Source organism: Perognathus longimembris, chromosome 4 (genome assembly GCF_023159225.1).
Source record: "Perognathus longimembris pacificus isolate PPM17 chromosome 4, ASM2315922v1, whole genome shotgun sequence".
NCBI lineage: Eukaryota > Metazoa > Chordata > Mammalia > Rodentia > Heteromyidae > Perognathus > Perognathus longimembris.
In genome coordinates, this window is record NC_063164.1 from 7251627 (window position 1) to 7277760 (window position 26134).

Consider the following 26134-nt stretch of genomic DNA (forward strand, 5'->3'; position numbering starts at 1 on the left):
GACTAGTGCTCTATCACTTGAGCCACAGCTCCACTTCCAGCTTTTTGAGTAGCTTATTGGAGATAAGAATCTCACAGACTTTCCTGGCTTTGAACTGCCATATTCAGATCTCAGCCCCCTGAGTAGCTATGTTACAGGCGTGAGTCACCGGTACCCAGCTGTGATTTTCAAATTTAATAGTATGTAGAGTCACTTGTTATGGCTATGTGCTCAGATCTACTTCACTTGGACTGTTATTCTTGGAAAGTAAAGACTTAATAAGAAAAAAAAAAGCACAACCTTCCCAAACCACAAACAAACAACAACAACAACAAGTACAAAACATGGCAAGTCTGTCTTTTGAAAGGCGGGTTACAGTAAAAAGCAATGCTGGTTTAATTGTTCAGGATGCTGTTTAGTGGCACATGTGTGATATATGGTAACATCTTCATGTCATAGATTTCCTACCTCGGAAATGGAATTGTTCATCCTTGCCTTCCAGAGTTATTTTTTAGCTTTAGAAATGTAACAATCATGACACAGCTACCACACTCTCTTCAGTCTATGAGAATTTCTATCATTGGTGTTATTTTCTACTCAATAAAGCAACCATGTTATACCTCCTAAATTGAGTTCATCTGACTGTAATTCAAGTGAATTTTGTATTCATATACTGGGATGCTGGATTTTGCTTTGTACAATAGTCTACACTGATTGCCAAACTGCTCAAAATGCTACCATAGTGATTGGAAAGGCTATGTGGATATTACTTCGTTCCTTTACTAACAAAATTGCTGTTTTTAGAAGTGATATTTATAGAACAAATGTGGCTAATCTATATTGTATTCCGAAAAATTAGATTTTTTAATGGCTCTGTTGGCTGAAAACTTTCCCTGAAGTGCTCGAGGCAACGCAGATACTGATAACCGTATCTCATGTTAGACATTTTGCAGTGCAAATATTTTAATGAGGGCACAAATGGCATTGAATTTTAAATGGGGCCAAGCCCATTGTTTTATTTAGCAAGTCACTCATACATTTGCTTTAAATATGAGTCCTTAGTAGAATGGCTTGCAAGGTTCAGAGGTCAAGATAGAAAACCAAAGATAACCTATGTAGAGGCCCTTATGTCTAATACTGTTCAAGACAGAACTTGGGCCAAATGGCTTGTTGGCATTGACCTCCAGGCTATTCTAGCAAAGTGCAAAGGACAGGGGGCCGGGGACATTCCATTGAACTTTGGGTCCATAGCTGCTTTCTGGAGCCACAGTGCTGGACCTTCAGAGGGACTTCTGTGTTGGAGGACACCCCTGCAGATGGTGGGGCCAGCCCAAGTCCAGTGTCAGCTGATGCCTGGTACCCATAACTGCTTTCCTTGACCAAGGTGTCCTTGCTGCTGTGGGCAGCCCAACCGGACACCTTTGTCCTATAGGGTGAGCCTCTTCCTAGGACATTTTGACCCTTTCAGCACTCAGGATTCCATCCAGGTCCCTAGGTGCAAGGAAAATGCCAGCACTGTCTGAACCACAACTGTGGACACAGCTCAGTCTCCCAACCTGATTAGTTGATACATGTCGGGGTAACCAGGACCCCTAACTGCATGGGGCAGCATCCTCTATCTGAATCCTGGTTCTCTCTGGACATCCTCAGCTGTTCCTCACAGAGAGTGCTATTTCTGTCTCAAATATGGTAAGACGGAGGAGTTGAGAATGTCTACAACTCCTGAAGGACTAGGAAGGCATGACGTGGCCGTGTTGCCACTTGTTCCTGGTTGTGTCTACAGCTTGTAACTAACACCAGACTTACTCCTCGCTAGGAATGATGGTAGGCTGCTGGTGTCAGGGCACTTTGTACTGTGGTAACAGAACACCACCAAGTGGGCAACTTATTAAGAAAACAACTGGAAATGGATTTCTCATAGTTCTAGAGGCCAGGAAGTCTATAGTCAAAGTGCTGACATCTGGTGAGGACTTCTCGTTGTTTACTAGGAGGAAGAGGTCCAAAAGAATAAGAAAGAGAAAGTAGGAGTCGGAGAGAGGAGGAGAGAGAGAGAAGGAGAGAGGGAGGAGAGAGGAAGAGAGGGATGGAGAGAGAAAGAAAGACTGAGGGAATGAAAGAGGAAAGGAGGAAGGGAGAGAGAGAAGGGGGAAGAGAAGGAAGAGGGAGAGGAGGAAAGAAAATTAAGAGGAAGAAAGAAGAGCTTTAATGACCCCCTGATGCCTGTAATAACCCACTTTCTGTTCTGAGTACCAGTATCAACACATTCATGAGCACAGACCCCGCGTAAAGCACGCCCCCCCCCCCCCCCCCAGGAATTAAGTGTCCCACATGCAAACATTGCAGTTTACATTTAAATCATAGCAGGCTTACTATTCCTGTGTTCGACTGTTTTTCACTCTTACAAAAACACCTTAAAGGGAGGAATTATTTATGTTGGTTCAGCGGTTCTGTTCCCTAATCTTTGACTTCATTCATTCTGAGCCCATGGTGGTGCAGAGCACCTGAGGCAGAGGCTGCTCACCTTGTGGTAGGCAGGAAGCAGAGAGAAAATGTCTGGGCTCTGGGAATTTTCTTTTCCTTACTTTTATTCTATTATGGCCCCCAGCTTTTGAAATGGTGCCTTCCCTCCCCCCCGCCTTAGAGAGGGTCTCCCTTCTTTAATCTTCAAAATGTTCTCATAGATACCCTCAGAGGTTTGCTGTACTGATCAAGGCACTTCTCAACCCAGTTACATTGAAAATCCAAATTAACTTTACCTGTGTTTCGAAGACCTAGGCTCGGTGTTTATGCCGACTGTGCAACTCTCCACCTGTATTATTTATGGATCCCTGTGTGCAGGTGGGGATGGTGGAGATAAGTTCGGAGGACTGGCTTTGAATCCTTTTTCGTCACCTACGGAGCCTAAACTCCCCTAGGACCTTGGGTTCTTGACTTTGGTTCTCTTCTCCATAAATGGAGGTGATTCCTGACTAAGGGGGAGAGTGTGAGGATATTTCAAGTCAGTGTCAGTGGCATGTGTTCCCGACCCTCTTATTTTCTGGCTTGTTCTCTTTGTGGTTTGTCTCAGTCTTTTGGAAGTTCAGCTCTTTGTCTCTCTTAGAAGGTAAAGGCTATTGGGCAGACAAGTTCCCAGATTGTGAATACGTCTGTAATTTTAAGTGGCAGAATGTTAGAATTTTGTGTGTGTGTGTGTGTGTGTGTGTGTGTGTGTGTGTGTGTGTGGAAGTTATTTATAAGGGAACACACTTTGTGAAGAGTTATGAAATGTATTGCTTAATGCCAACCATTTGATGTAAACCAGTTTCCAAACTTTCCTGTTTACAGTGATCTTAGTGTCCACCCGCCCCCCACCCCCTGACCCTTAAGCTTAAAGGTGTTGTTGATGATTCTGTTAGGTAGTTAGAGCCTAATAATTTACATCTGAACAAGTTTTGCTGTTTGGAAATAAAATAATATGGATTGGGTAGTTTTATTAGGTAGCTACGACTACATAGTAATGGCAGATAATGTGTCTGCTGGGCACCGAGACACTTTTCAATCGATTACTTTAAATCCTCTTTATATTGACTCTCATAGAGCGTTCGGTATATATTTATTACAGCAACCCACCCCCACCAAAAAAAAAACAACCAGCTTTGGGAAGATCCAATATCATCACAAGATTATGAACACTACCATTGAGAAATAAACTAGTTCTGGCTGGTGGTTCAGAAGCTATGTGACAGATGCTGATTATTCTGTGTTTCTCCTGAAAATGCAGAAAGACACACAACCCATAGTATCCTAGTGCCTTCAAAATGCCATCCCAGGAGACTTTGGCATTCAAGTGTGGGTACTGTGCATTGCTACTGCCACTTGATGGGCAATTAAAAGTGCTTGGGGGCTCTCCAAGGGACTGGGAAAGGCAGGTCTACTGACTGGCCTTCCAGGAAGCTGTCAGTGGCCAAGGAGATGGCACTCGCGTGTGAAACACGCATGAATACATTTATAGTATTCTCTGTGAACCCAGTCAATTAGCAGGTCTCCCTCTGGGTGGGGTTCTCTGCCTCAGTATATGAATACAGATCTGAGTTTTGAACAGGGAGCAGGTGACATTCTGAATTACAATCTTCTAAGTGAATCCACTGCTTGTAAGCCATTCTCTCCTTCCATGTCTGTGGACTGGGAACCTGGCTAGAGTGTTGCCTTTGATTTATTTCCACCACATGTCACAGGGACTGCAATCTTTGCCTTTTCTGTGTCATTTGCATTTCTCACTGGGAAGGGGCCACCATGCTTCCAAGTCTGTGTTCCAATGCTGGGTTTGGGCTTACTGGGGATGGATCATGGAAGTCTGGCAACTTTCCATCATTGAAACAAATGGCACCAAGGCCCCTTCTGCATTTCACTGAACAGAACTGAGGGCACCCATGACATTAAAAGAATCATTTTGTATGCATTACCTGAATTGTATTACCTGAATGGTAACCCCTTTGTACAACACCTTAATAATAACAATAAAAGTGTATTTTAAAAGAATCATCTATAATATAATGGCTGATTTACGGTGTCATTACATTTTTTACAGGATGGATTGATTTTTCTTGTGACATTTCTTACAAGCTAAAATTCTTGTTCTGAATACGTTTAAACCAATGAGTTGGATCAGTGATAGAATTCTGGCAAAGAAGATAGTAAAAACTATTTCCAGACATGTCTCCACCTCATCAGGGAATTCTACAATTATTTAGCTCATTTTTAAATCGAACCTGTAAAAATTAGATTGCATAATTCATGTCAGAAAAATTACCCTTGCTTCTTCAGGATTGAGGTGCCTGAGATTTTTTTTTGTCATTGAACCTAGCATGGGTGAGCCTGAGGATGGAGATTGGGCTGGGGGTAGGGAGGCGCTAGGGATGTTTGGGAGGGACAGCCTTTCTCCGTTCCGAGGGCCTAGTACAGCAGTCAACGAACTTTTCCTTGTACAGGCACAGACAGTTGCTATTTTCAGCTCTGGGAAGGACAAAAGTCTCTGTAGTAACTGTTGTACTCTGCATGGTCATATGAAGCCAGCCAGCCAATGGGAAAATGAATGGGTATGGCCCAGTTTCAATAAAATTTTATTGTTTGTTTTTTAACTTTTTAAATCATCTTTAAGTAGTTGCATAAGTGGTTTCTATTCAATATGTCAGTCTACATCTTGATCAGTGTCACCTTTTCCATCGTTCTCCCAACCACCCTCCTCCCTCACAATTTTTCGGGTTCTATTTTCACATATGTACATTGAGTATTAGGACTGTATTCATTCACCCTTCCTCTTTCCATTTGTTTACCTGTTCTCCTTGGCCTAAGCCCTTCCCTCCAAATTCTAGCTTCCTGCTATTCATTTTGTTAAACTGTAAGTTTAGTTGTTCAAAGGAGTCACACCATGGGAATCTTCCTCTGCATATACCATCCTTGATCGACGCTGAGATTTGAACCTCACTTTCATCCGATATGATATTCTTTTGATTTCTTTCAATCTTTAAAAGCTGTAATAATCACTTTTACCTTGTAGGCTATGTGTACACGTGGGCTGGAGTCTACCAGTGGCCAGATTTTGACAATAGCCTAGAACAGGACTCGTGGCAGAGCTGGTACCTGGGTGTTAAAGGTCATTCTCTAAATTAAACTCTTAATAGCCACCCCAGCTTTGAGACTGAGCCAAATCAGAAGGCTTGGAGGCCAGACAGCTGCTCAGGCAGCGGAGGGTCTGGGAATGGGTGACTCTGCCCTCCCTGCCTGGAGCCAGCCAGCCCCAGTGCTTGATAGTTGCCATAGAAACAGCATTAAGCCAAGGGCTGGCTTAGTGCTCTGTGAGGAACTATGCAGAGGCTTTAGGTTTGCTATCAGGCAGGGTCCGGGAGCTCCCGGAATGGCACTCAGGGCTCCAATGGTATTCCCCCTAGCCCGAGCCTGCTTTCTATGGTAAAGATAATTATTATAGATATGTCATAAGTTTAATACCCCACAGAGAAAATAAGCATTCATTTTCACATCATCTTGGAGATTCTTGGTCATTTCCTTTCCCACAAGGGTTTTGGATCAATTTGACAAATGAGAAAGGAGCAAAGATGCCCTGTGGGGTGTCGGTTGGAATTGTGGTGCTTTGCTGAGTTTCAGATTATTCTCGTTGTGTTCCGAGCTGAGGGACCATAAGCTCTGGGCCTCAGCGTTCATGTGCAGACGGTAACTTGCCCCAGAGGGTTAGAGAGGTTTAAGTGGCTGAATGTAGGGAAAGCATGGAACACTGTGCTAGGAATCATTGTCAGTATTCAGAAATCTCAGCTCTTACTAGCTATTTAATATTCTCTGGTTAGTCTTCTTAGTAAAGGCATCAGGGCAATGAATCGAAGAAGTTGAGTAGAAGATCATAGAGGTTTCCCATCCACTTTAAGCAATGTATTTTATCTCTGTGTGTGTGCACACATGTGCTTGGGTGTGTGCCTGCCCATGCGTGCATACTAGTATCAGGACTTGAACTCATGGCTTCACACTCTGGCTTGTTTTTCTTTTCCCCTTGAGGCTGGTACTCTACCACTTGAACCACACCTTTACTTCCAGCTTTTTGCTGGTTAATTGGAGCCAAGTTACTGACTTTTTTCCCTTAGTCTAGCCTCAAACCTCAGTCCTCTGGCTTTACTCTCCTGAGTAGCTAGGATTGTAGGTATGAGCTACCAGAGCCTGGCAGCATATTTTATTTTAAATGCATAAATGTAGATTCGTATGTCAGAGGAAGAGTTTTTCTTGACCTACAAGTTTTTCTTAGTTTACCATTCCACAGGCTGGAACTATGTAGTAGTGTACAGTTTTCCCCATGTGATGTGTAATTTTGTATTGTGAGCTCATTGTGAGAAGTGTTCTACTAGTGTATGAGCTGGCGGCCGTGGTGGGGAACCCTCAGTGTCTCATCAGACCACCAGAAGGGAAGATGGGACAGCACTTCTATTCCTCCTGGTAATTTTTTATGCTATTTTTTCCAGTTTACAATGGCTATATCAAGGAGTTGTTGGTGACATTGATCTAGATGCTTTGTAGTCATGAAGTGCTTTGTTAAATGGCAACTCCTTTGTACAACTAAAAAAGATTTAAAAAAGGAGATGTTGACCACATTGGACACTGATATTAAAGGGGTTTTCCTTCCCTTCCTTCCTTCCCTTCCTTCCTTCCCTCCCTCCCTCCCTCCCTCCCTCCCTCCCTTCCTTCCTTCCTTCCTTCCTTCCTTCCTTCCTTCCTTCCTTCCTTCCTTCCTTCCTTCCTTCCTTCCTTCCTCCCTCCCTCCCTCCCTTCCTCCCTCCCTTCCTTCTCTTTCTTCCTTCTTTTTTCTCTTTCTTTCTCTCTCCCTCCCTTCCTTCCTTCTTTTTCTTCCTTCCTTCCTTCTTTCTCTTTCTTCCTTCTTTTTTCTCTCCCTTCCTTCCTTCCTTCCTTCCTTCCTTCCTTCCTTCCTTCCTTTCTTTCTTTCTTTCTTTCTTTCTTTCTTTCTTTCTTTCTTTCTTTCTTTCTTTCTTTCTTTCTTTCTTTCTTTCTTTCTTTCTTTCTTTCTCTCTCTCTCTCCCTCCCTTCCTTCTCTTCCTTCCTTCCTTCTTTCTCTTTCTTCCTTCTTTTTTTCCCTTTCTCTCTTCTTTCTTTCTTTCTTTCTTTCTTTCTTTCTTTCTTTCTTTCTTTCTTTCTTTCTTTCTTTCTTTCTCTCTCCCTCTCTCCCTCCCTCCCTCCCTCCCCTCCCTCCCTCCCTCCCCTCCCCTCCCTCCCTCCCTCCCTCCCTCCCTTCTTTCCTCCCTCCCCTCCCTCCCCCCTCCCTCCCTTCCTCCCTCCCTCCCTTCCCTCCCTCCCTCCCTCCCTCCCTCCCTCCCTCCCTCCCTCCCTCCCTCCCTCCCTCCTTCCCTCCCTCCCTTCCTCCCTCTGGCTTGCCCAGCCACCCACCTGCCTGCCTGTCTTTTGTGGCCATGGGGTTTTATGTCATCAGAGCCTTAAACTTGCTTGGCAAGCACTCTATGCTTGAGCCAAACTGCTAGCCCCCTTTTTGTTTTAGTTATTTCTGATAATGTGTTGTGCTTTTTGGTGACCTTAGTTATTCCTCCCATCTACCCCTCCCATGTTGCTGGGATTACACACGGAATTCAGGACCCTGGAGAGAGGTCAGTTTTCCTGCAGCTTTTCAGTCCTGCTTGAAGATTTTTTCTAGCTCTCCTGGTGACTTCCTTTGTCAGTTAGAACTTCTCCATTTCTCTGAGTTCAGGGTAACATTTCTCCACCCATGGTACAATGTCTTGGACTCAGCTCCCCGTCTTTGGATTTCATGTCCAGGCCCACAACCATTGTGGCCCATACAGTCACAACCGGCTACACTTCCATTTTTGCTTTTTTGCTGGTTAGTAGGGGACAAGAGCCTCTCTTACCTGCTTGGGCTGCCTTTGAACCTCAGTCTCCATATTTCCACCCCCTGAGTAGCTAGGATTACAGGTGTGAGTCACAAGCACCCAACAGCCCCAAGCATCTTCTAAATCACACCTCAGAACTGAACTGTTTTTTATTTTATCTAATTAAAACTACATTTCTAGCTGCAGAAGGGCCTGACCATCAGTTTCAGTCTGTTATAACATAAATTCCAAATAGTGAAAAATTTCTCTCAAGCAAGCTTTGATTTTATGAAGGCCGATGGCATTTGCATAGGTGGGCAAATTAATGATTGTCTCTATAATCTTGCATGTCAACCATCACATGGTCCTAGTTTGTTGGTAGGTAATATCTGAGATTGGTTTCATGAACATTCTTAAAGCAATTCGGAAGGCGCTCTGTGCTCAAAAATTAGTTTGCTTTGAAGCCTTTAATTCTATATGGTTATGCTCTACTGAAAATTTTCCCAGTGGGCTTTTCCAGCCTTCTAATTTCACAGCTTAATTGGAAATGCTAAATATTTGCATTTTTAAGGAGGTAATTTGGATGATCAGTATTATAGAGTGTTTACAAAGCCCAGAACCTCTGCTGCATTGGGCTTTATTCTAAAGACACAATCTTACAGGTGCCAGCCCTAGTGATGTGCAAGCCAGCTCGTAGGGCGGGGTATCTGTGTCTCATAATACCTCACAGAAGAGCAGATAGGATGGTCTCTCTCCTGCTTCCCCATGGGGCTGTTTTGTGTCCACACACAGAGTGAAATGTTAAGGTGATTGCCCCATTCCCTGCACTTCCTGTCCCAGCTCCTGGACAGCATCTGTGCTGTGTGTCAGTGCCCACCATCCTGACGTCTTTCCTTCCCAGCCCGTGGCTGTTCCTAGTCACTTTTGTAGGTGACAGCCCTGATCTCATATTCTGCTCTTGTTTTCCTTACTTCTGCTTTTGGAAAGTATGGAGTGGTTCCTTGTCCCAAACTCCACCCCGCCCCCCCTCCAGCTTTCTCATGAAAATCCTCCTGGCCTTGGAGTCATTGTTTCCTGCCATGCAACTGGTTGACCCAAGCATACCTGCAGTTGTGGGGGGGAGCAGGTCTTGGCTAATGCTGGAGACCGAAGGTCTGCTCTCTAGGTGGTTTGACTTCCAGTTCTTAACTGCCCGTGTGAAGCCTGCTCTAGTGCCAATAATGGACTCTCTCGGGGCATACGACTGGACAATATAAAGACTTTAGAGCCACTGATTTTTTTTTTTGTCCAATGCCTGGGAACAGATGGGTATTAAAATTAGAGCAGCTGTTCCACTTAAGGTTAGAAAAGGAGAACAGAGAGCAGAGGGAATTTTGCATGCCTGCGAAAGGAGACGAGCACACATCAAAGCCGCCAGGAGGCCGGCACTCTATAGCTGAAATCAAAGGCCTTTCCCAGGTAATGTGACCCTGGTCTCACAGACACCTGGAGATGTCTTTCTCCCCTTTCCCTGAGGTTCTGGGCTGCTGACACCAGCAGGTCTGGAAGAACTCTCACTGCTGGGAAATGCTCTCATTGAGGGATTGTCCTGAAGAACACCATCTAAGCTGGGCGTTGTGGCGCACAACTGTAACCCCAGCCACTCGGGAGGCTCAGATCTAAGGAGTGATGTGAACCCAGGTGGGGAAGATCAATTGGAGACGCTCTAATCTCCAATTAACTAGGCGAAAGTCAGAAGTGGAGCTGTGGATTAAGTGATAGAGAATTAGAAAAAGGTAAGAGTGTGAGGCTCTGAGTTTAAGCCCCAGACCTGGCACAGAAACAACATGATCTCATCTGTATTTATACACAAGCAAATAAATATTTATCAAGTCTCGACCTGGTGCACAATTTTGCAGCTCCCTGTCTCATTTTTTAAAAATAAAAGAATGAGAAATTTTTATGTTTGGATTCAGGGCCTTGGATGCTGTCCTTGAGCTTTTTTTGTTGTTGTTGTTGTTCAAGGCTAGCTCTCTACCACTTGATCCACAGCTCTGCTTCTGGCTTTTCTGGTGGTTAATTGAGGATCAGAGACTCATGGACTTTCCTACCCAGGCTGGCTTCGAACCTTGGTCTTCAGTTCTCAGCCTCCTGAGTAGCTAGGATTATAGGCGTGAGCCACTGGTGGCTGGCAAAGGCTATTCCCAGCTGGTTTGGAAGGCGTCCTTTCCTTTCCATAGTTTCTTCGAAGGAGGCCAAGTCCCACAGAGGAGCTCAGGGGCCACCATGCTGGGGACGTCTCTGTGGACTGTGCACTAGCAAGAAAGGTCTGGAAAGGGCCTTGCACTTGTAAGCAAAGGCAAGGGAGAGACTTCATTCCTGCCACCTACCGGATGGACCAATGCAGGTGACAGAAGTTGGCCCTCACTGGGGCCTTTGGCAGGGGGAGTAACTCTGCCTCAGGTGGCTCACTGGCTATGTAGATGGAAAGGACAGAGGCATTCTAGAAAAGTGGAGAGAGAAGAGAGAAGTGAAGTGCGCTGTTTTTGCCCTGCTTGAGGGTTAGGCTGAACTTTATCAGCTGTGGACAAGATCAGAAAGACTTGAACGAGCCAGCTCTTCTTAGAGCAGAAAGCCCTCTGCAGTCTCTCTCCCTACTCTGCACCCCCAGGTCCCTTCCTCTTCTGCCCTTTGTGCTACGGCGCATGCCCCCTGTGCACTCTGCTCTCTGCAGCGACCGTGTGCTCATGTCTTCCTTGGCCTCAGACTTCCCTCAGCTGCGTAATGCAGCAAGCGGAGCATCGTGTAGTTTACGGAGCAGCTACGTTCTCCTAGAAGTCACGATGCCTTGGAAAGTTGAATACAAGAGAGGAGCTTTCTCCGGCTCTCTGCCCTGTCCATCCATCTTCTTCCCCCTGCCCATTGCTCTTCTAGAATCTCTGCCCACCCCCAGGCTCTCCAGTTCTCTGGGTTTGACATCAAACATCCCACCAGAGCCTGGCCCGCGCCTTTCTGAGGAGGGCTCTGTGTGCTGCCTCAAGTTGGACTCAGACTTGCTCTGCCGGGTGCCTGGCGATGGCTCAGGGGTTGGGGTCTGCTTAAGCTGGGGCCATCTTCAGCTGTTGGGGACCGGCTTTCCCCACTCCACTGGGACCTCTGTCCTCGAGAGCTCCCCCAAACTGCTTCTCCTCTGGGTTAAGCAGTGCCAGACTCGGGGTTCTCCCCTCAGAAGTATGCTCCTTGGTTTCTGATGGCTGAGGGCGGTTAGCTACACCCCCTTCCCAAAAACCACTTCTGATGCCAAGGAGCTGAAGTTGGAGGCTGTGGAGAAGTAGGGAAAGGAGTAGAATTTGGCATCATTCCCTCTTAGGTTCAAATCCTAGGACTTTGGTCCAACAAAACCTCTCTGAGCCTTTGTTCCCCACCGAATGAAGACGAGGCCTATTTCCCAGTGCTCCTGGGAGCAATGAATTTCGTGCCTTTTTTAAAGAGACACTGTGCTCCGGTCCCTCGTGGATCCTCGCTCCTGCCCTGTGTCTCTTGTCCTTTCTGCCTCCAGGACTCTGGCTTTCCTGCCTCCTCTACCCGCCTGCTGCCCCTCCATATCTCACCCACCTTCACAGCCCTCCACCATGTTCTGGAAATTTCAGAAGAACCAGCTCATTCTTTTCTGCAGGGCGCCACATTTGTGTTTACATTCTCTTTGGGACATCGCCCACCTGCTGCCCCGCAGATACCCAATACCTTCCAGCTCCAAACCAGCTGTCCTGGCTTCCTGTCCCACCCCTAACCCTCTTCCTCCTGCACCCACACTTCCCTGAGTGGTGCTCTCGTTTATCTGGCTGTCCTGGTCAGAACAGGAGTCGTCATCCACAGCCGGCTTCCTCTCTCACCTTCATGTCTGGCCAGCTCCCCACCCAGCCCCATGGACTGCCCCATCTATGTGGCCCCAGGCTCCGAGATGGCGCCATCCCTTCCCCCTGGGAGCCTGTGATGGTTCTGGTACCATCTCCTGTCTTCAAGGTTACCCCCAGAATCAATACCCCATTGTTGCCAGAGGGTGTTTTTTCCTAAGGGATGGATCTCAGAGTCAAAGTCAGACTCAGTGCCACATATGACAAACTGGCCAGGCGACCATCACCCACAGTGAGACTCTGCTTGTGTCTATCTCTTGGTGCACATTCCCTGGTGTTTGTATTAGGCATTGGTGGGTGCCTGTGTGTATTTGGATTTCCCTAAATGGTCACAACAATGGCACAGTCTTTCCGTGTGTTATGGTTTTACTTGTGCTTGGAATTGCTCGTTTCATTTCTTTTTAAAGTTTTAGTCCTTCTGGTAAGAACACCTTTGTTTCCTATAGGAATTTTAGTTTGTATTTCTCTGATTTCTAATAAAACCAAGCCTCTTTCCTTACATTTGTTGACCATGTGGATATATTTGTGAGGAAATTCAGCTGATTGTTGTTCGAAGTTGTCTTCTTTCCTTATTCTGGAGACAAGCTTTTCTTTTTGGTGGCAGGCACATGTTTGCACACTTCTTCCTCAGTGCTGAAGCTTGTCTTTGTACCTTTACTGGTATATTTTAATGGAAAATTTATCATATATATATATGTGCTGGTCTTGGGATGTGAATTCAGTGCTTGGATGTTGTCCTTGAACTTTCTTTTTCTCTCAAGACCATAGCTCTCTACCACTTGAATCCTAGATCCATGTCTGGTTTTCTAGTGGTTAATTGGAGAGAAGAGTTTCATAGACTTCCCTGAGCAGACTGGCTTTGAACATCAGTCTTCAGATCTCAACCTCCAAAGCCACTAGTATAAGTCACCAGCACCAGGCTAATAATCATAATTTTGTTGTCATTCAGTTCATTCATTATTTTTTTCTTATAGTTTTACTCTATTTTGTGTCAAAGACTGGTTTAATGTTAGGTAGATATTCTTTTCTGTTATTTTTTGAAGCTTCTTTTTGGTCCTTTACATTTAGATCTACAGTCTAATCAAGATTCATTTTTGTTTATGTGCAAAAAGCTTTATCCTTACCTATCACTCACTATCTTTGTGTGCAGAAATCATGCGAATGATAATGCCCTGCTCCAGAATTAATGTTCATATATAGTTATTCTTCCTTTAAAAATATTGTAAAGGTGATGTACAGAGGGATTTCAGGTAATGAGAACATTTCATTTTAGAACAGCATCATCCCCTCCCTTCCTCTCTCCCAGTTCTTGTTGTTTTTAATCGGTTTCATGGTGTATTTGTTTATCCTTCAGTTACACTGTCACATTGTTGTAATTACTACAGCTTTGAAGTTATTGAACCCTGATGGAGCAGGTTGTCTGGTGTTGTTTTTATTCAAGTATATCTGGGGCTATTTTGAGACATTTATATAACAACACAAGAGCAACAGAAATCTGTTATGATTTTTTGTGGTAACTGCTTTGAATCTGTTGAGCACTTAGGTGGAAGCTAGACTAAAACAAGGAACTGCAATTTCAAGATAATTTCTAAGTGTAGCATGTTTTCCAGATACCACAGGAAAGCAACAGCAACAACGAGACATAGAAGAGTTTATATGTAAGGTTTTATCTCCCAGCTACAAGTGTGAGCTCTGCTTGCCCTCTTCTTTTATCCTGCTTACAGATGTGACTCAACACACGTGTGAACTCAGGCTAGGCTGCTTTCAAGAAAAATGGACTCAAAATTGAGAGGGAAAAAAAATCAACTATCTTGGTTGTCTTGCAATAATTTCTTGACTAGATGGAGTCCTGAACACACAAGTAAAGAAATAGCAAAACATATAGTTCTTGGATCAGCAAAGTGAATGAGTATTTTTATTATTTGAATCTGGAAAAATTCTTGGATGAATTCTTGGCTGCATCTACTACTGGCATCAGTACCATAGTGATTTTTTCCCCCATATCTTTTCTCAGAGTGGGTAAGCAGTTGGTGTTGGAATAGTTGAGATTTTTATTGAAGAAAGTGGGAAACATGCCTTTTTAAGACAGAAATACTGACAGTTGGGCCCCAACACGAAGATGACATTTACAACCGATGCACTTCTATTTTCAGCACAGAAATGCAACAGCAAGAAAGGTGGCACCGGTGGCTCACGCCCGTGATCCTAACTACTGAAGAGGCTGAGAGACAAAGATCAAGATTCTAAGCCAGCCTCAGGCAGACAAATCCTTGAAATTCTTATCTCCAATTAACCAGCAAAAAGCCAGAAGTGAAGGTGTGGCTCAAGGGGTAGAGCGCCAGCCTTGAGAATAGATGCACAGGGATATCGCCAGTGCTTCTAGCTGTCGCTGCTTGGAGGGAATGATCCTACTGGTACGCTAAGTACAGATGGGGGATGCTGTGTTATGGCCTCCGGTAATAAAGAATTGTCCAACCCAGAAGGCCCGTGGAGCTGAGCTTGACAAACCCTGCCTTAAGGGTCTTCTTTTTATTCCTTGCTTAATTAATACTCTTTTTTTCCCCCCAGTCTTGGCGCTTGAACACTGCACTCTCCCTGGGCTCCTTTTGCTCAAGGCTAGCACTCTATCCCTTGAGCTGCAGAACCACTCCTGGCCTTGTCTGTAATTAATTGGAGATAAGGGTCTCGTGGACTTTCCTGCCCAGGCTTACTTTGAACTGCGATCCTCAGATCTTGGCCTCCTGAGGCTCTAGGATGACTTAAGCCACTGGCACCCAGCCTCTTTTCTTATCATACCAAAATCATGTAAAGATAGGCACTAGAAATTCCCGTTTTCCAATTCTAGAGTTGCTGAAACAACTGTTCATTCTCCTTATTAACACTACTTCCTGTGACACCCCCCCCCCCGCCTTCTCTCTCCTCTGTGTCATAGTTCCTCTGGGTCTTGGGTCCTCTCTCAGTGATTGTTGTGGTGCTGGGTCGATGTATTTGTCTGTTTTCTGTTACTAGAATGAAATACCAGGCACTGGGTACTTTAAAAAGCAAAAAGGCTTATTCGGCTCAGTGTTGTGGTGAATTCATCAACTTCCCCCCTGGGCCGCGGTGCACACACCACCCTGCAGATCTCCTGGACTCCCCTGCCCCAGGGCTGGCAGCCATCTTTTCCTGGCCTCCCTTCTGACTCTGTGCTAAGTCTCTGCCAATGCTCTTCATGGTTGCACAAATTACTCAGTCCATGTACAAAGCTTACAGTGAAAAGAACAATTTCACACTAGTTCTGGGATGTGCCGAATGTGGCTTAAGTAGGTGAGTATTTCTGATATAGCAAACATATAGCATTTAATAACGAGGCTACTGGGTAGCTGTGAGCAGAAGAAAGCCATCGGCACCCATACCCTCTCCCCCTCCACCCCCCCCCCCCCCCGCCTTTTCTCTTTATAAGAATAGCTGGTGCTTTTGGGCTTAATGATTTCCCCATCAGTGAAACTAGGAATTTAGGTATAAAATATCACCTATTAAATTCCGAGTATTCCCAAAGTGGAGTCTATTAATTATGACATTTTAACCTCATTATGCATTTTGGCAGTTTGGTAATTACCTGCATATAATTTAAACTTAATGGGATTCAAGAGTAGTAGTGACCTCTCTACAATAGAACTTTTCCCCTCTGAGATAAAAAACACATGCAAAAGCAAAAAAACAACAACACCCTCAAACAAACAAACAAATAAACAAAAACCACCCTCCCCCAAACAAAAAAAACCCCTCAATAAATGCTGTATGAAAAACAGGATTTATAATAACTATGTATGATGCCTGGATTTTGCTTAGAGGCAGACTGTTGCATTTTCTCTGACATTTGCTGTTATGGATTGAAACAGATAAATTTTTAATGAAATAGTCTGAAGAGTTGGAAAGCATCTGGGCAAATATTGTCATTGTTAATGCAACAACTAATATCCCAGCCTGGAAGGAGGCACCAGGATGAATGATCCTTTCAAAACAAGAACCGAGCTAGTCTGTAATCCTAGCTACTCAGGTGAATCTGTAGGATCAAAGTTCAAAGCCAGCCTGGGCAGAAATCCAGTGACACTTCATCTCTCTCTAGCCAGCAAAAAGCCAGGCTGGAGGCATAGTGGGGGCAGCTGAGCTAGAAAGCTGAGCCCTGAGTTTAAATACCAGGACTAGCAAAACAAACAAACAAATATAATCACTGGCTGTGCAATCAAATTCGTGCACCTCTCTCTCTCCTGTGTGCATCCCATATCACATCAGTTGCTGCTTTATACACTTTAGAAGTCTATGCCATAGCTGTTGAATTTTTAGCTTTTTTCTCCCTGCAGATGTTTCATTGACTGTCCACAGCCATCATCTCCCTCCCTCCCTCCCTCCCTCCCTCCCTCCCTCCCTCCCTCCCTCCCTCCCTCCCTCCTTCCCTCCCTCCCTTCCTCCTTCCCTTCCCCTCTGTTGTCTATTCAGCAGCTTCCATGTGCTCGGGCACTGGGCTGAGGACATTTCAGTACACAAAGCAGAAAAAAAGAAACCTGAGGTCACAAGGCTTTTAGTGTAGTGGGGGAAGATAGAAAGCAATACATATTTGTGTCCTTCTTACAGTTAAGTGATGACAGGTGTTTTGCAAATAAGATAAAGTGGGCGATGAGGAGGCAGCCGTGGCGAGGGGCTGTTAAACAGGGCACTTGGGGACGTCCTCCTCCGAGTTTGGCTTTTGCGGAGAGACTCTAGGAAGGTTGGCACTAGCCACCAGAAGTACGGGCATTGCAGGCCAAGGGGCGGTCAGTGCAAAGGCCCGAGGCAGAGGAAGGAGTGCCTGGGGATCTGGGGGATTAGCGGGGAGGTCTGTGCCTGCAGCCAAGCTCCTGAGGGGGGATGAGCGGAGCACAAAGACCTCTAAGGCTGTGGCGCCTGGCTTTCATTCTGAGTCATGTAGTCTGCATCACCAGGCATCAACTATAAACTTCCCTGCTGGAGGGGATAGGATGGACTGTGAGAGTGGCTGGAAGGCGTAGTACTTGTCCGCAGTGTCTGTCCTGGGTGCGGGGTGTGAACTCTGTAGGGGCAGAATTCACGGTGACTCCAGCCATTGGTATTTATTCCCAGGCCTGGCACAGCTCCTAACACACAGGAAGCCTCAGTTCATAGTGACTGCGCACTGTCTGATGACACCGTCCTTCCAGGAAAGGATCTGGGGCCATCTTCCTCGGCTTGCACTTAATCTCTATGTCTTTTTAGTTGTCTGAATGAATCTTACCCTTACCCTCTGTCTTCATCACGGGAATTTTTTTTGGGTAGGATAAGAATTTGCTATCAAGTATGTGGTGGAGAAAGAAGCCTTGTTGGATGTCAGAAATGACCCTGCGTGACTTCCTGTCCTGGCTTGGGGGGGCGGGTGGTCATCACTTAACAGGGCCCACCCACTTCCCCTTAGGGCTTCCGGTTCTGGATTGTTGTGAGGGCAACTATGGCCACCATGGGAGAGGACCCTCGAGTCTCATTCCTCGTGGTCTTTCCCTTCTCTTTCTGTGTGGTAGTCTTTGGGCTGTTCTGTCAGTTGCTCAGTGGAGGCCTGAATCCCAGAGTTAATTATTGTATCCATCTTTTGCGATTTTTAAAATTTTTTTATTATCAAACTGATGTACAGAGAGGTTACAGTTTCATACGTTAGGCATTGGATACATTTCTTGTACTGTTTGTTACCTTGTCCCTTCCCCCCCTCCCTCCTCCCCCTTTCCCTTTCCCCCCCTGAGGTGTTCAGTTCACTTACACCAAACAGTTTTGCAAGTATTGCTTTTGTAGTTGTTTGTCTTTAGCCCACTTGTTGAGGGGGCTATTGGTTCTTTGCGGTTTTGTTTTGGAGGAATGTAATTCTTTTAGTTCTGCATATATTTTAGAGATGAGGTCCGTTGAATGGCCGGTAAAGATCTTCTCCCAGTCTGTGGGCTTTCTGTTTATCTTGCGAGTTATGTCCTTTGCCATCTTTTGCGATTTTTAAAATGTATTTCTACTTGTTAGGGCATGTATTAAAATTTTTGTGATGTAGTCAGCCTCAGATGTTTTAAAAGTCGAATTCAGAAACCTAGCTTTAGTTGTTCCTTGCATCTCAGCGAATATAATTCTTTCCTCTCCCTGTCAGGTGTTTTCTGGGATGTCTGTCACCCATTCCACCAGGCCTTCCTAAATTTAAGCCAGGATCCAGCTAGCTTGGCGACCAAAGAAGCAGTTTGCATTCCTTCTCCATCACACATTGCTTTCCAAGTATTGATCAATCTATTCATATTTATTCCTCTCAATATTTGGTTTTAAAACTCAGGCATATATACTGTGACCCATGATATTCTGGGGATAGAACAGAAAACAGGGCAGATGAAGTCTCTCGTTCATGGGCTGGCATTTTTTGTGAAAGGAAGTGAAAGAAATTTCCTTAGATTTCTTAGTGAGGGAAATCTCTGGGGAAGTGACACTTGAGGAGAGTGGGAAATAAAATAATCTAGAGAGTTGCAAAATCTGAAAGAACAGTCCTGACAAAGGGTGAGCAGGTACAAAGGCTCTGAGATCGGTAATGGACTCAGCAAGAGGAGGAAGATTCAAGGGAGGAAGTTTATGGAAGGGAGAAAGGGCTTTGTCTTCTTTGGAAGAAATGTAGGTTTTACTTTGGGTTGATACACTGTAACTATTTTAAATTATCGACAGCTTAAATAGTATCTTCAGAGACTAAGCCATGTCTGAGGTTCTGAGAAGGAATTGCAGAGTGATAACATATAGAATTAATGTGGAATTTTTGGAGCTTTAGTTGATTCAAACCCAAATCCCTTCCTATTCCTTAAGGCTTGTGTTGGAAGTTGTTTGATAAGGATAATTAGCAGAACGAGTAGCCATTTTACCGTGCAGAATTCTATCCAGGAGTGCCTGTGTGAGATACTCATTTCAGCGAGAGAATTAAGTCTCATTTGTGTCATTGATTCTGTACTGAATTCTGTTTTTTAGTGAGCTCTGAGAAGCCAGGATATAGTAGCACGGGATCTAATGTTCTTTCTATCACAGAAACAAATTGTAATTGAATAGCGCTGAGGAGTTGTATGGCCTGCAGAGGAGCGGGGGCTCTGTGCATTGTTCTGTAGCAGGTCCAGCAAACCAGAGAGCAGCAGCGGAATCCTCAGAGAGGGCATGGACGTGACGGAAAGACACATCGCTGAATTTTGACCTTTCACGTCTAGCGGAGTCCCATTCCTCTGTAACCATCCCCTGAAATAAACAAAATAAAAAACTTCACAAAATACAGTTGAAGGCTTCATCACACTGGCTTTTCCTTAGCCGTGGCCATGCCAGTGGATGGTGTGGGAAACTCTTAACTCCATAGCACCAACATAGGGCGGGCTGCTGATCAGATAGCAAACGGTCCTAGGTTCTCTCTTCTGGAAGGAGGGCAGCTACCAAGTAGTCCTTCTCAAGAGGAAAACCCAGCAAAGGAAGTGACTCAAGATGCGAAGAGGGAGATTTGACGTCAGGTTTCTAATACCGTTTGTCATCATCTGCCAGCCGAAGAGGTTCAAACTGGGTTCTTTCCTAATGAGCCTCCTTTTGTAAAAAGCTATTTTTTGTCTTAGGAAATTGTTGTAAATAATGCATTCCTGAAACTCGTTGAAAGATTGTAGTGGGGTTAGGGCAGAGATGATCTGGGACGCGCGCGTTGGTGAGCTCCCCTGGGGTGGGGACCGGATTTCCTGGCGATGGTTCTTAGGAGGGCAAAACTGACCCATTTTGGTCTCCTTTCAGATTGTTGCAGATCCTTGTGCCAGCAACCCTTGTCTCCATGGTAACTGCAGCAGCAGCAGCAGCAGCAGCAGCAGCAGCAGCAGCAGCAGCAGCAGCAATGGCTACCTCTGCATTTGCGACGAGGGCTACGAAGGCCTCCACTGTGAACAGACGCTGCCCAGTGTCTCGGCCTCTGGATGGACGGAGTCCATGTCGCCCAGACAGCTTCAGCCGGTTCCCGCAACCCAGGAGCCTGACGTCATCCTGCCCCGCTCTCAGGCCACCGTGACACTGCCAACTTGGCAGCCCAAAATGGGGCAGAAAGTTGTAGAAATGAGATGGGATCAAGTGGAGGTGAGAACATTCTGCAGCATGGGTTTTGACATAAGAAACCAGAAATGGCCGAATAATATCGGTGGTTTGAATAGGACCAAGGAAAGTAGAAGTCCTAGAAGTTACCCCCAGAAGAAGGTCACACGCCTAACGTTTCTTGCTGTCTGTACTTACAGCGGTTTGATAAACATAGAAAGGGTCAACAAAAAAGAGGATACATTAAATCATTTTCTGAAATGGCCTCCACATGTATTTCTATGAGATTATCTTGAGGTTATACGAAGAACGTGCCACAGGACATGCCACGCTGCTGATCTCATTTCCCTTCCTCGAGGAGATCTTAGTCTGACTGGGCTACTAGGAAACATTATAAACCTTATAAAGAACAAATATTTATGCCCCCACAGCTCTGGAGAATGGGAAGCCCAGTGTCAAGGTAGATATTGGGGCCTTGTGAGAGCTACCCCCCTTGCCCCTTTTAAATGCTGGTACTGGGCCTTGAACTTTGGGCCTCAGGTTCTCACGGTGTGTTCGAGGCCGGCACTTCATCCCTGGAGCCATATCTCTACTTCTGGCCTCTTGGTGGTTAATTGGAGATAAGACTCATGCAGATCTGTCTTCCCAGGTTGGATCTGAATTTCAGTCCTGAAATCTCAGCCTCCGGGATAGCTGGGATTACAGGTGTGAGCTCCCGGCTCCCAGCAAGAGCTTACTTTGTCACCGATGGCCCCTTCTGTCTGTGACCTTGTTGAGGACATGGGTCTCTTCTCAAAACTCTGGGCTCATCAAAGTTCCATCACCCAACACCACCACCTTAGGACCAGAAATTCAATAGAAGAACTGTGGATTTAATTTGGGGGGGGGGGTGTCCAGGGATTGAACATGGGGCTTGCACATGCTGGAAGAGTGCTCCCTCCCGTCTTCAACAGAAGGATTTTGAAGGACACATACATCCATTCAGGCCATAGAAGAGAATAATGATCAACTACTGGTGTTAAGTTGTTATGGTTTAGGCTTGATTTTTTCTTAAAAATTCTGTGTGTGTGTGTGTGTGTGTGTGTGTGTGTGTGTGTGTGTCTTTCAGTGTTTCCATGGGGTTTAGAAAGGATGCTATCATGTTTCCCGCCCCCTTGGGTGACCCCGGGATTTGAGCTCTGGACTTCATGCTTGCCTGGCAGGAGTTCTTCTATTTGTGCCATACCCCACACTTTTTACTTTTGTTATTATTATTATTTTTTGGATAAGTTCCTCCTCCTTCTCCATCTTCATTAGCTTCAGATAGTTGCACAAAGGGGCATTAATTTAACATGTCCATTTGTGTGTCCAATGCATTTGCTCAGTGTCACCCTTTTCATCATTCTTCCTCACCTTCTGATCTGTCCTGTCCCCATACAAACTCCTCACGTGCCTTAGTTCCATGTTCACGCATGTCCATTGCATGTTACTAGGATATCTGCACCCGCCTCTCCGTCTTCCCCCTTCCCTTAGCTCCCACTAGCCTCAGACAACGCATGACTTAGTTGGGTCTGTCTTTTTTGTTGCCCCCCCCTCCACCCCCCGCCCGGTCAGTCTGGACTGCAGTCCTCCTTATTATGTCTCCCAAGTAGCTGGGCCCACGGGTGTGAACCACCATGTCTAGTTTATTTTCTGAAGCCTTTCCAGCTAGCTGGGATTGTAGTTGAGCCACCACACCTGTCTCCTATCAATCGCCCACTTTTAAAATGCTTTGAGAATGTATTTGAAAATAAAAATTTCCCCCTATATTTATTTTGCAATAGCAAATTGTTTTTGTTGAGTCTCCTCAGGGTTTGACATTGTGTCATCAAGCTGTTTATAGTCTCATTCTGAGGGATTTTAAGAAGACCTCTAACACTTGATATAAAATATGATTCTACAAGCTATAAGAGTGGGAAACAACTCACTTGGAGGGTTCACGGATGTCGTGATGAACTTGATAGAGTATAATTCCATTCCACAATGTAGACTTTATTTACCCAACATCTACCTAAACCTGTCATGGCACACTCTTACAAGTACATGGCACACACACACACACACACACACACACACACACACACACACACAGATTTTTTTGTGCATCACAGAGTCAAGGAATAGGTCCTAAAATTTCCTTGATTGTTGTAAAAAGAAGTAGGCAGTCCTCATTTTCATGGCTATTAATGGTTGACCCATTTCTGCATGCCAACACAGTCTGTGAAGGCCTAGCTTCGGGCTCAGGGCAATGTTTTTAGCCTACGTAGAAATGTGTGAAACCTTGTCTGCTTTTAGACTTTGAAGAAGTGCCTAGAAGTTCTGCTTTGAGTACCTCTTTGCTTCATGACTCACTTCTTGAATGGTAGCATTCTGAATGTCTCAAGGAAGTGTCCTTTACAGAAAATCTTTTCCTCCAGCCGTGTCAATCTATTTAGTGAAATCAAGCCAGCCTGCTGTTGGAAAGCGTGAGAGAGAAATGTCATATCTTCCTGTCAGGCTCTTATTCCTTTGGCTGTGTGAGAATCAGGTTAGAGTGCCGGCAGAGAACATGGGACTGTATTCTGGCTTTTTCCTTTCATAGTGATGCTTTGGAAACGTAAAACAGAAAGACTGAAACAGTCACCTGTTGCACATTTAACAAGGTGGAGTGTCTGTGGTGGGTTTTAGCCTCAGTATATGACTATATAGAGTGTCCTAGAAGATACATTTTTAAGTGTTGGATCTGGGGCAGAACTGTGGACAACTTCCCTATTGTTCTTTGCTAATTCCGCAGTCATGAGTATGTTTAAATCTGCCTCGTTTTTCCCGGTTGTGGGTGAGGACAGTCTTCATGGCAAAGGAATAAATGGGTCCCAAGCCCCGGATGTGCTTTCTGCAGTGTGCTTTCTGACAATCTCAGCCTTGCAAATGTAACTCCTTTTCTGTACATGCCAGTATAAATGCACAGCGTGGGTGTGGCCTGCTGGAGAAAGCAGGGCGGCTTCCCCGGGCCCTAGCTTCAGCGACTGGGCCCCAGGCCACTCAGTACAACTGCACCCATCCCGCCAAGTGTCCCTTGCCCTGTACGCAGGGGTGGAGGCTGGCTCCCTGGCTCTCTGGGCCTCTGTCCGTGGAGGTGGTGAAGCTTGCCTCTGTCCTTCAAGAGCTCGAGCCTCTCTCCCTCAGCCTGGGCCCAGAGCTCTAGCCAGCAGCTGACTAATGTCAGGTGAAAAATCACGCATTCTTTTCCAAAATAGCCTAGTTACCACTTCTCAAAATTCTTAGGAACTGGCAGATTGCTCTCAAGGAAAAAAAAAAGCTGAATTTCATAAAATCAAATGGCAAAGCTTTACTTTCCCTCAGCTTCTCATGACTTCTTTCTAGCCACACTACAGCATCACTGGTGAATGCCACACAGGGGTGCATAGTATAGAATTTTGTTATATATTGTACTGTGAGCACCCCAATAATGGGTCTTCTTTTTTTTTTCCAGGTGATTCCAGATGTTGCCTGTGGAAATGCCAGTTCTAACAGCTCTGCTGGTGGCCGCCTGGTGTCTTTCGAGGTACCGCAGAACACCTCAGTAAAGTAAGAAATTTCTCAGTTAAGACCTCTCAAGACTGGTGGGTTACTGGGGTTATGGGCGTATACCTGTAATCCCAGCAGTGCCTGGGGTGGTGGAGGCAGGAAGCTTTTGGATTTGGGCAATGTAGTGAAACCCTTTCTCAAGGAAAGGTTGGCGTTGGGTGGGGTCTGCTGTGCACCTGTTCTGGCCAGCCCCGGGGGATTCACAAACAGATGTTGTGTGTAGACATGGCCCATGCCTTGGGAAAGCTGAAGGACCTCCGAGTCAGAGGAGCACTTGGAGAGAGCTTATATCCCTCCAGGCTACAGATGCACAGTGGGAAAATGGAAGTGGACGGGTACCCTGTGAAGAGAGACGGAGGCATGGCCTCATTTCCAGATTGTGTGTGTGTGTGTGTGTGTGTGTGTGTGTGTGTGTGTGTGTGTGTGTGCATGTGCCAGACCTGGAGCTTGAACTCAGGGCCTAAGCACTGTCCCTTAGCATTTTCACTCAAGGCTGGCACTCTACCACTTGAGCCATACCTCTACTTCTAGCTTTTTGCTAGTTAATTGAGATAAGAGTCTTAGGAACTTTTCTGCCGGAGCTGCCTTCCCACTGCTGATACTGGGATCTCAGCCTCCTGAGGAGCTAGGATTACAGTGGGAGCCGCTGAACTCTGGGGCCTCCCCTGGCATTTGCTTCCCAAGTTATTGGCCTCTTAAGATTTTAGTGGGGCCACTGGGTCGCTTCATTTGCACGAGAATGACCCCTGATTTTAAATCCACGTAAATTCACTTTCAACACAAGCAGCAGAGTGTGTTGAGTGTTTTTTTTTTTTTTTTTTTGGCCAGTCCTGGGCCCTGAACTCCGGATCTGAGCACTGTCCCTGGCTTCCTTTTGCTCAAGGCTAGCACTCTGCCACTTGAGCCACAGCACCACTTCTGGCCGTTTTCTGTATATGTGGTGCTGGGGAATTGAACCCAGGGCCTCATGTATATGAGGCAAGCTCTCTTGCCACTAGGCCATATCCCCAGCCCATTGAGTGTGTTTTTGCTTTGTTGTCAATGTAAGCTCTTCCAACTAGCGGACAGCCTCCCCCTGGGGAGCTCAAGGGGAGTGGGCCTGGCTGAGAGGCACCTGCTGTGCGCCTAGTCCTTTCTATGGACTCAGGGAAGTCCCTGAGTCAGGCTGTCCAGGGCACACAGCCTGAGAGTGAGCTTGAGCCCACACCGCAGTGCTGCTCCTTCCCTCCCTCCTCCCCTCCCCTCCCCTCCCTCCTCCCCTGACACTAGTGCAACCTTGGGACCCCTGCTGCTAGCCAGTCTTTGGGGATTTTAGAAGAGTGGGTACATGTGGCCCCAATCAACCAGTTGGATACCATGGCTTCCTTTTTTTTTTTTTTTTTTAATTTCCTGGTCCTGGGTCTTGAACTTGGGGCCCGATCATTGTCTCTGAACTTTTGCCCAAGGCTAGGGCTCTCCCACTTGAGCCACAGCTCCACTTCTGACCTTTTTGTTTGATAATTTATTGGAGATAAGAATTTCACAGGTTTTTCTGCCCGGGCTGGCTTTGAACTCTTATCCTTGGGTCTCAGCCTCCTGAGTAGCCAGGATTACAGGTGTGAGCCACCAGCACCTGGCTACATGGCTTTCTTTCAAAAGATCAGTGGGCCCGGTAAGCCTCTTCCATGAATATGGGCCATGTTTCTCACCTTGCTTGCAACCAGTAGACTATGAAAATGTCTGTAAGGGAGACTTAATGACATTGGCTCTTGCCCCTCCCTTGCCTGGAGGTCACTCTGGCAGGAGAAAGGCAGAGAAGGCAGCAGGGTCCTGGGGCCAGGGCATAGATCCCTGCAAGGAGACAGGGGAGGCTCCCAGCTCCACCAGCAGGGGGACCCCAGTCCTAAGAGTTTCAGTGCTCCCCGCAATCCAGAGCTGGTTTCAGGGAAGTGCTGATGAGCACTAGTCTAACTAGCTAGTGACCATTTGGCTTTTATGGAAGCCATGCTCCATCCTTTCTCCTCTAAATCACATTATACTTACCCATATAGCCCTTCTGGAGAGGCCGGGGCCTCTCCCCAGCATGCAAAGGGCTAAGTGCCTTCTAATTTGACTCCCAAGGAATCTAGCGTTTGCAGCCCCAGACGCGCAGGCCGCAGAACAGGACAGAAACCATGGAATCTGATGTACTCTGGGCTGGATGGTAATGCTGGGTGATGTGTGGGTACCTCAGACCCACAGGCG

General features: G+C 45.9%; 1 protein-coding gene across 1 annotated transcript in view; it reads left to right on the plus strand.

The window, feature by feature from the left end:
* The window catches only part of Dner (delta/notch like EGF repeat containing), a 277045-nt gene that overhangs the window by 100601 nt on the left and 150310 nt on the right, over window positions 1-26134 (plus strand). The window contains exons 2-3 of the mRNA XM_048344595.1: window positions 20039-20371; window positions 23817-23911. Of these exons, the coding sequence (XP_048200552.1) occupies window positions 20039-20371; window positions 23817-23911 (428 nt within the window). The remainder of the gene's footprint in view (window positions 1-20038; window positions 20372-23816; window positions 23912-26134) is intronic.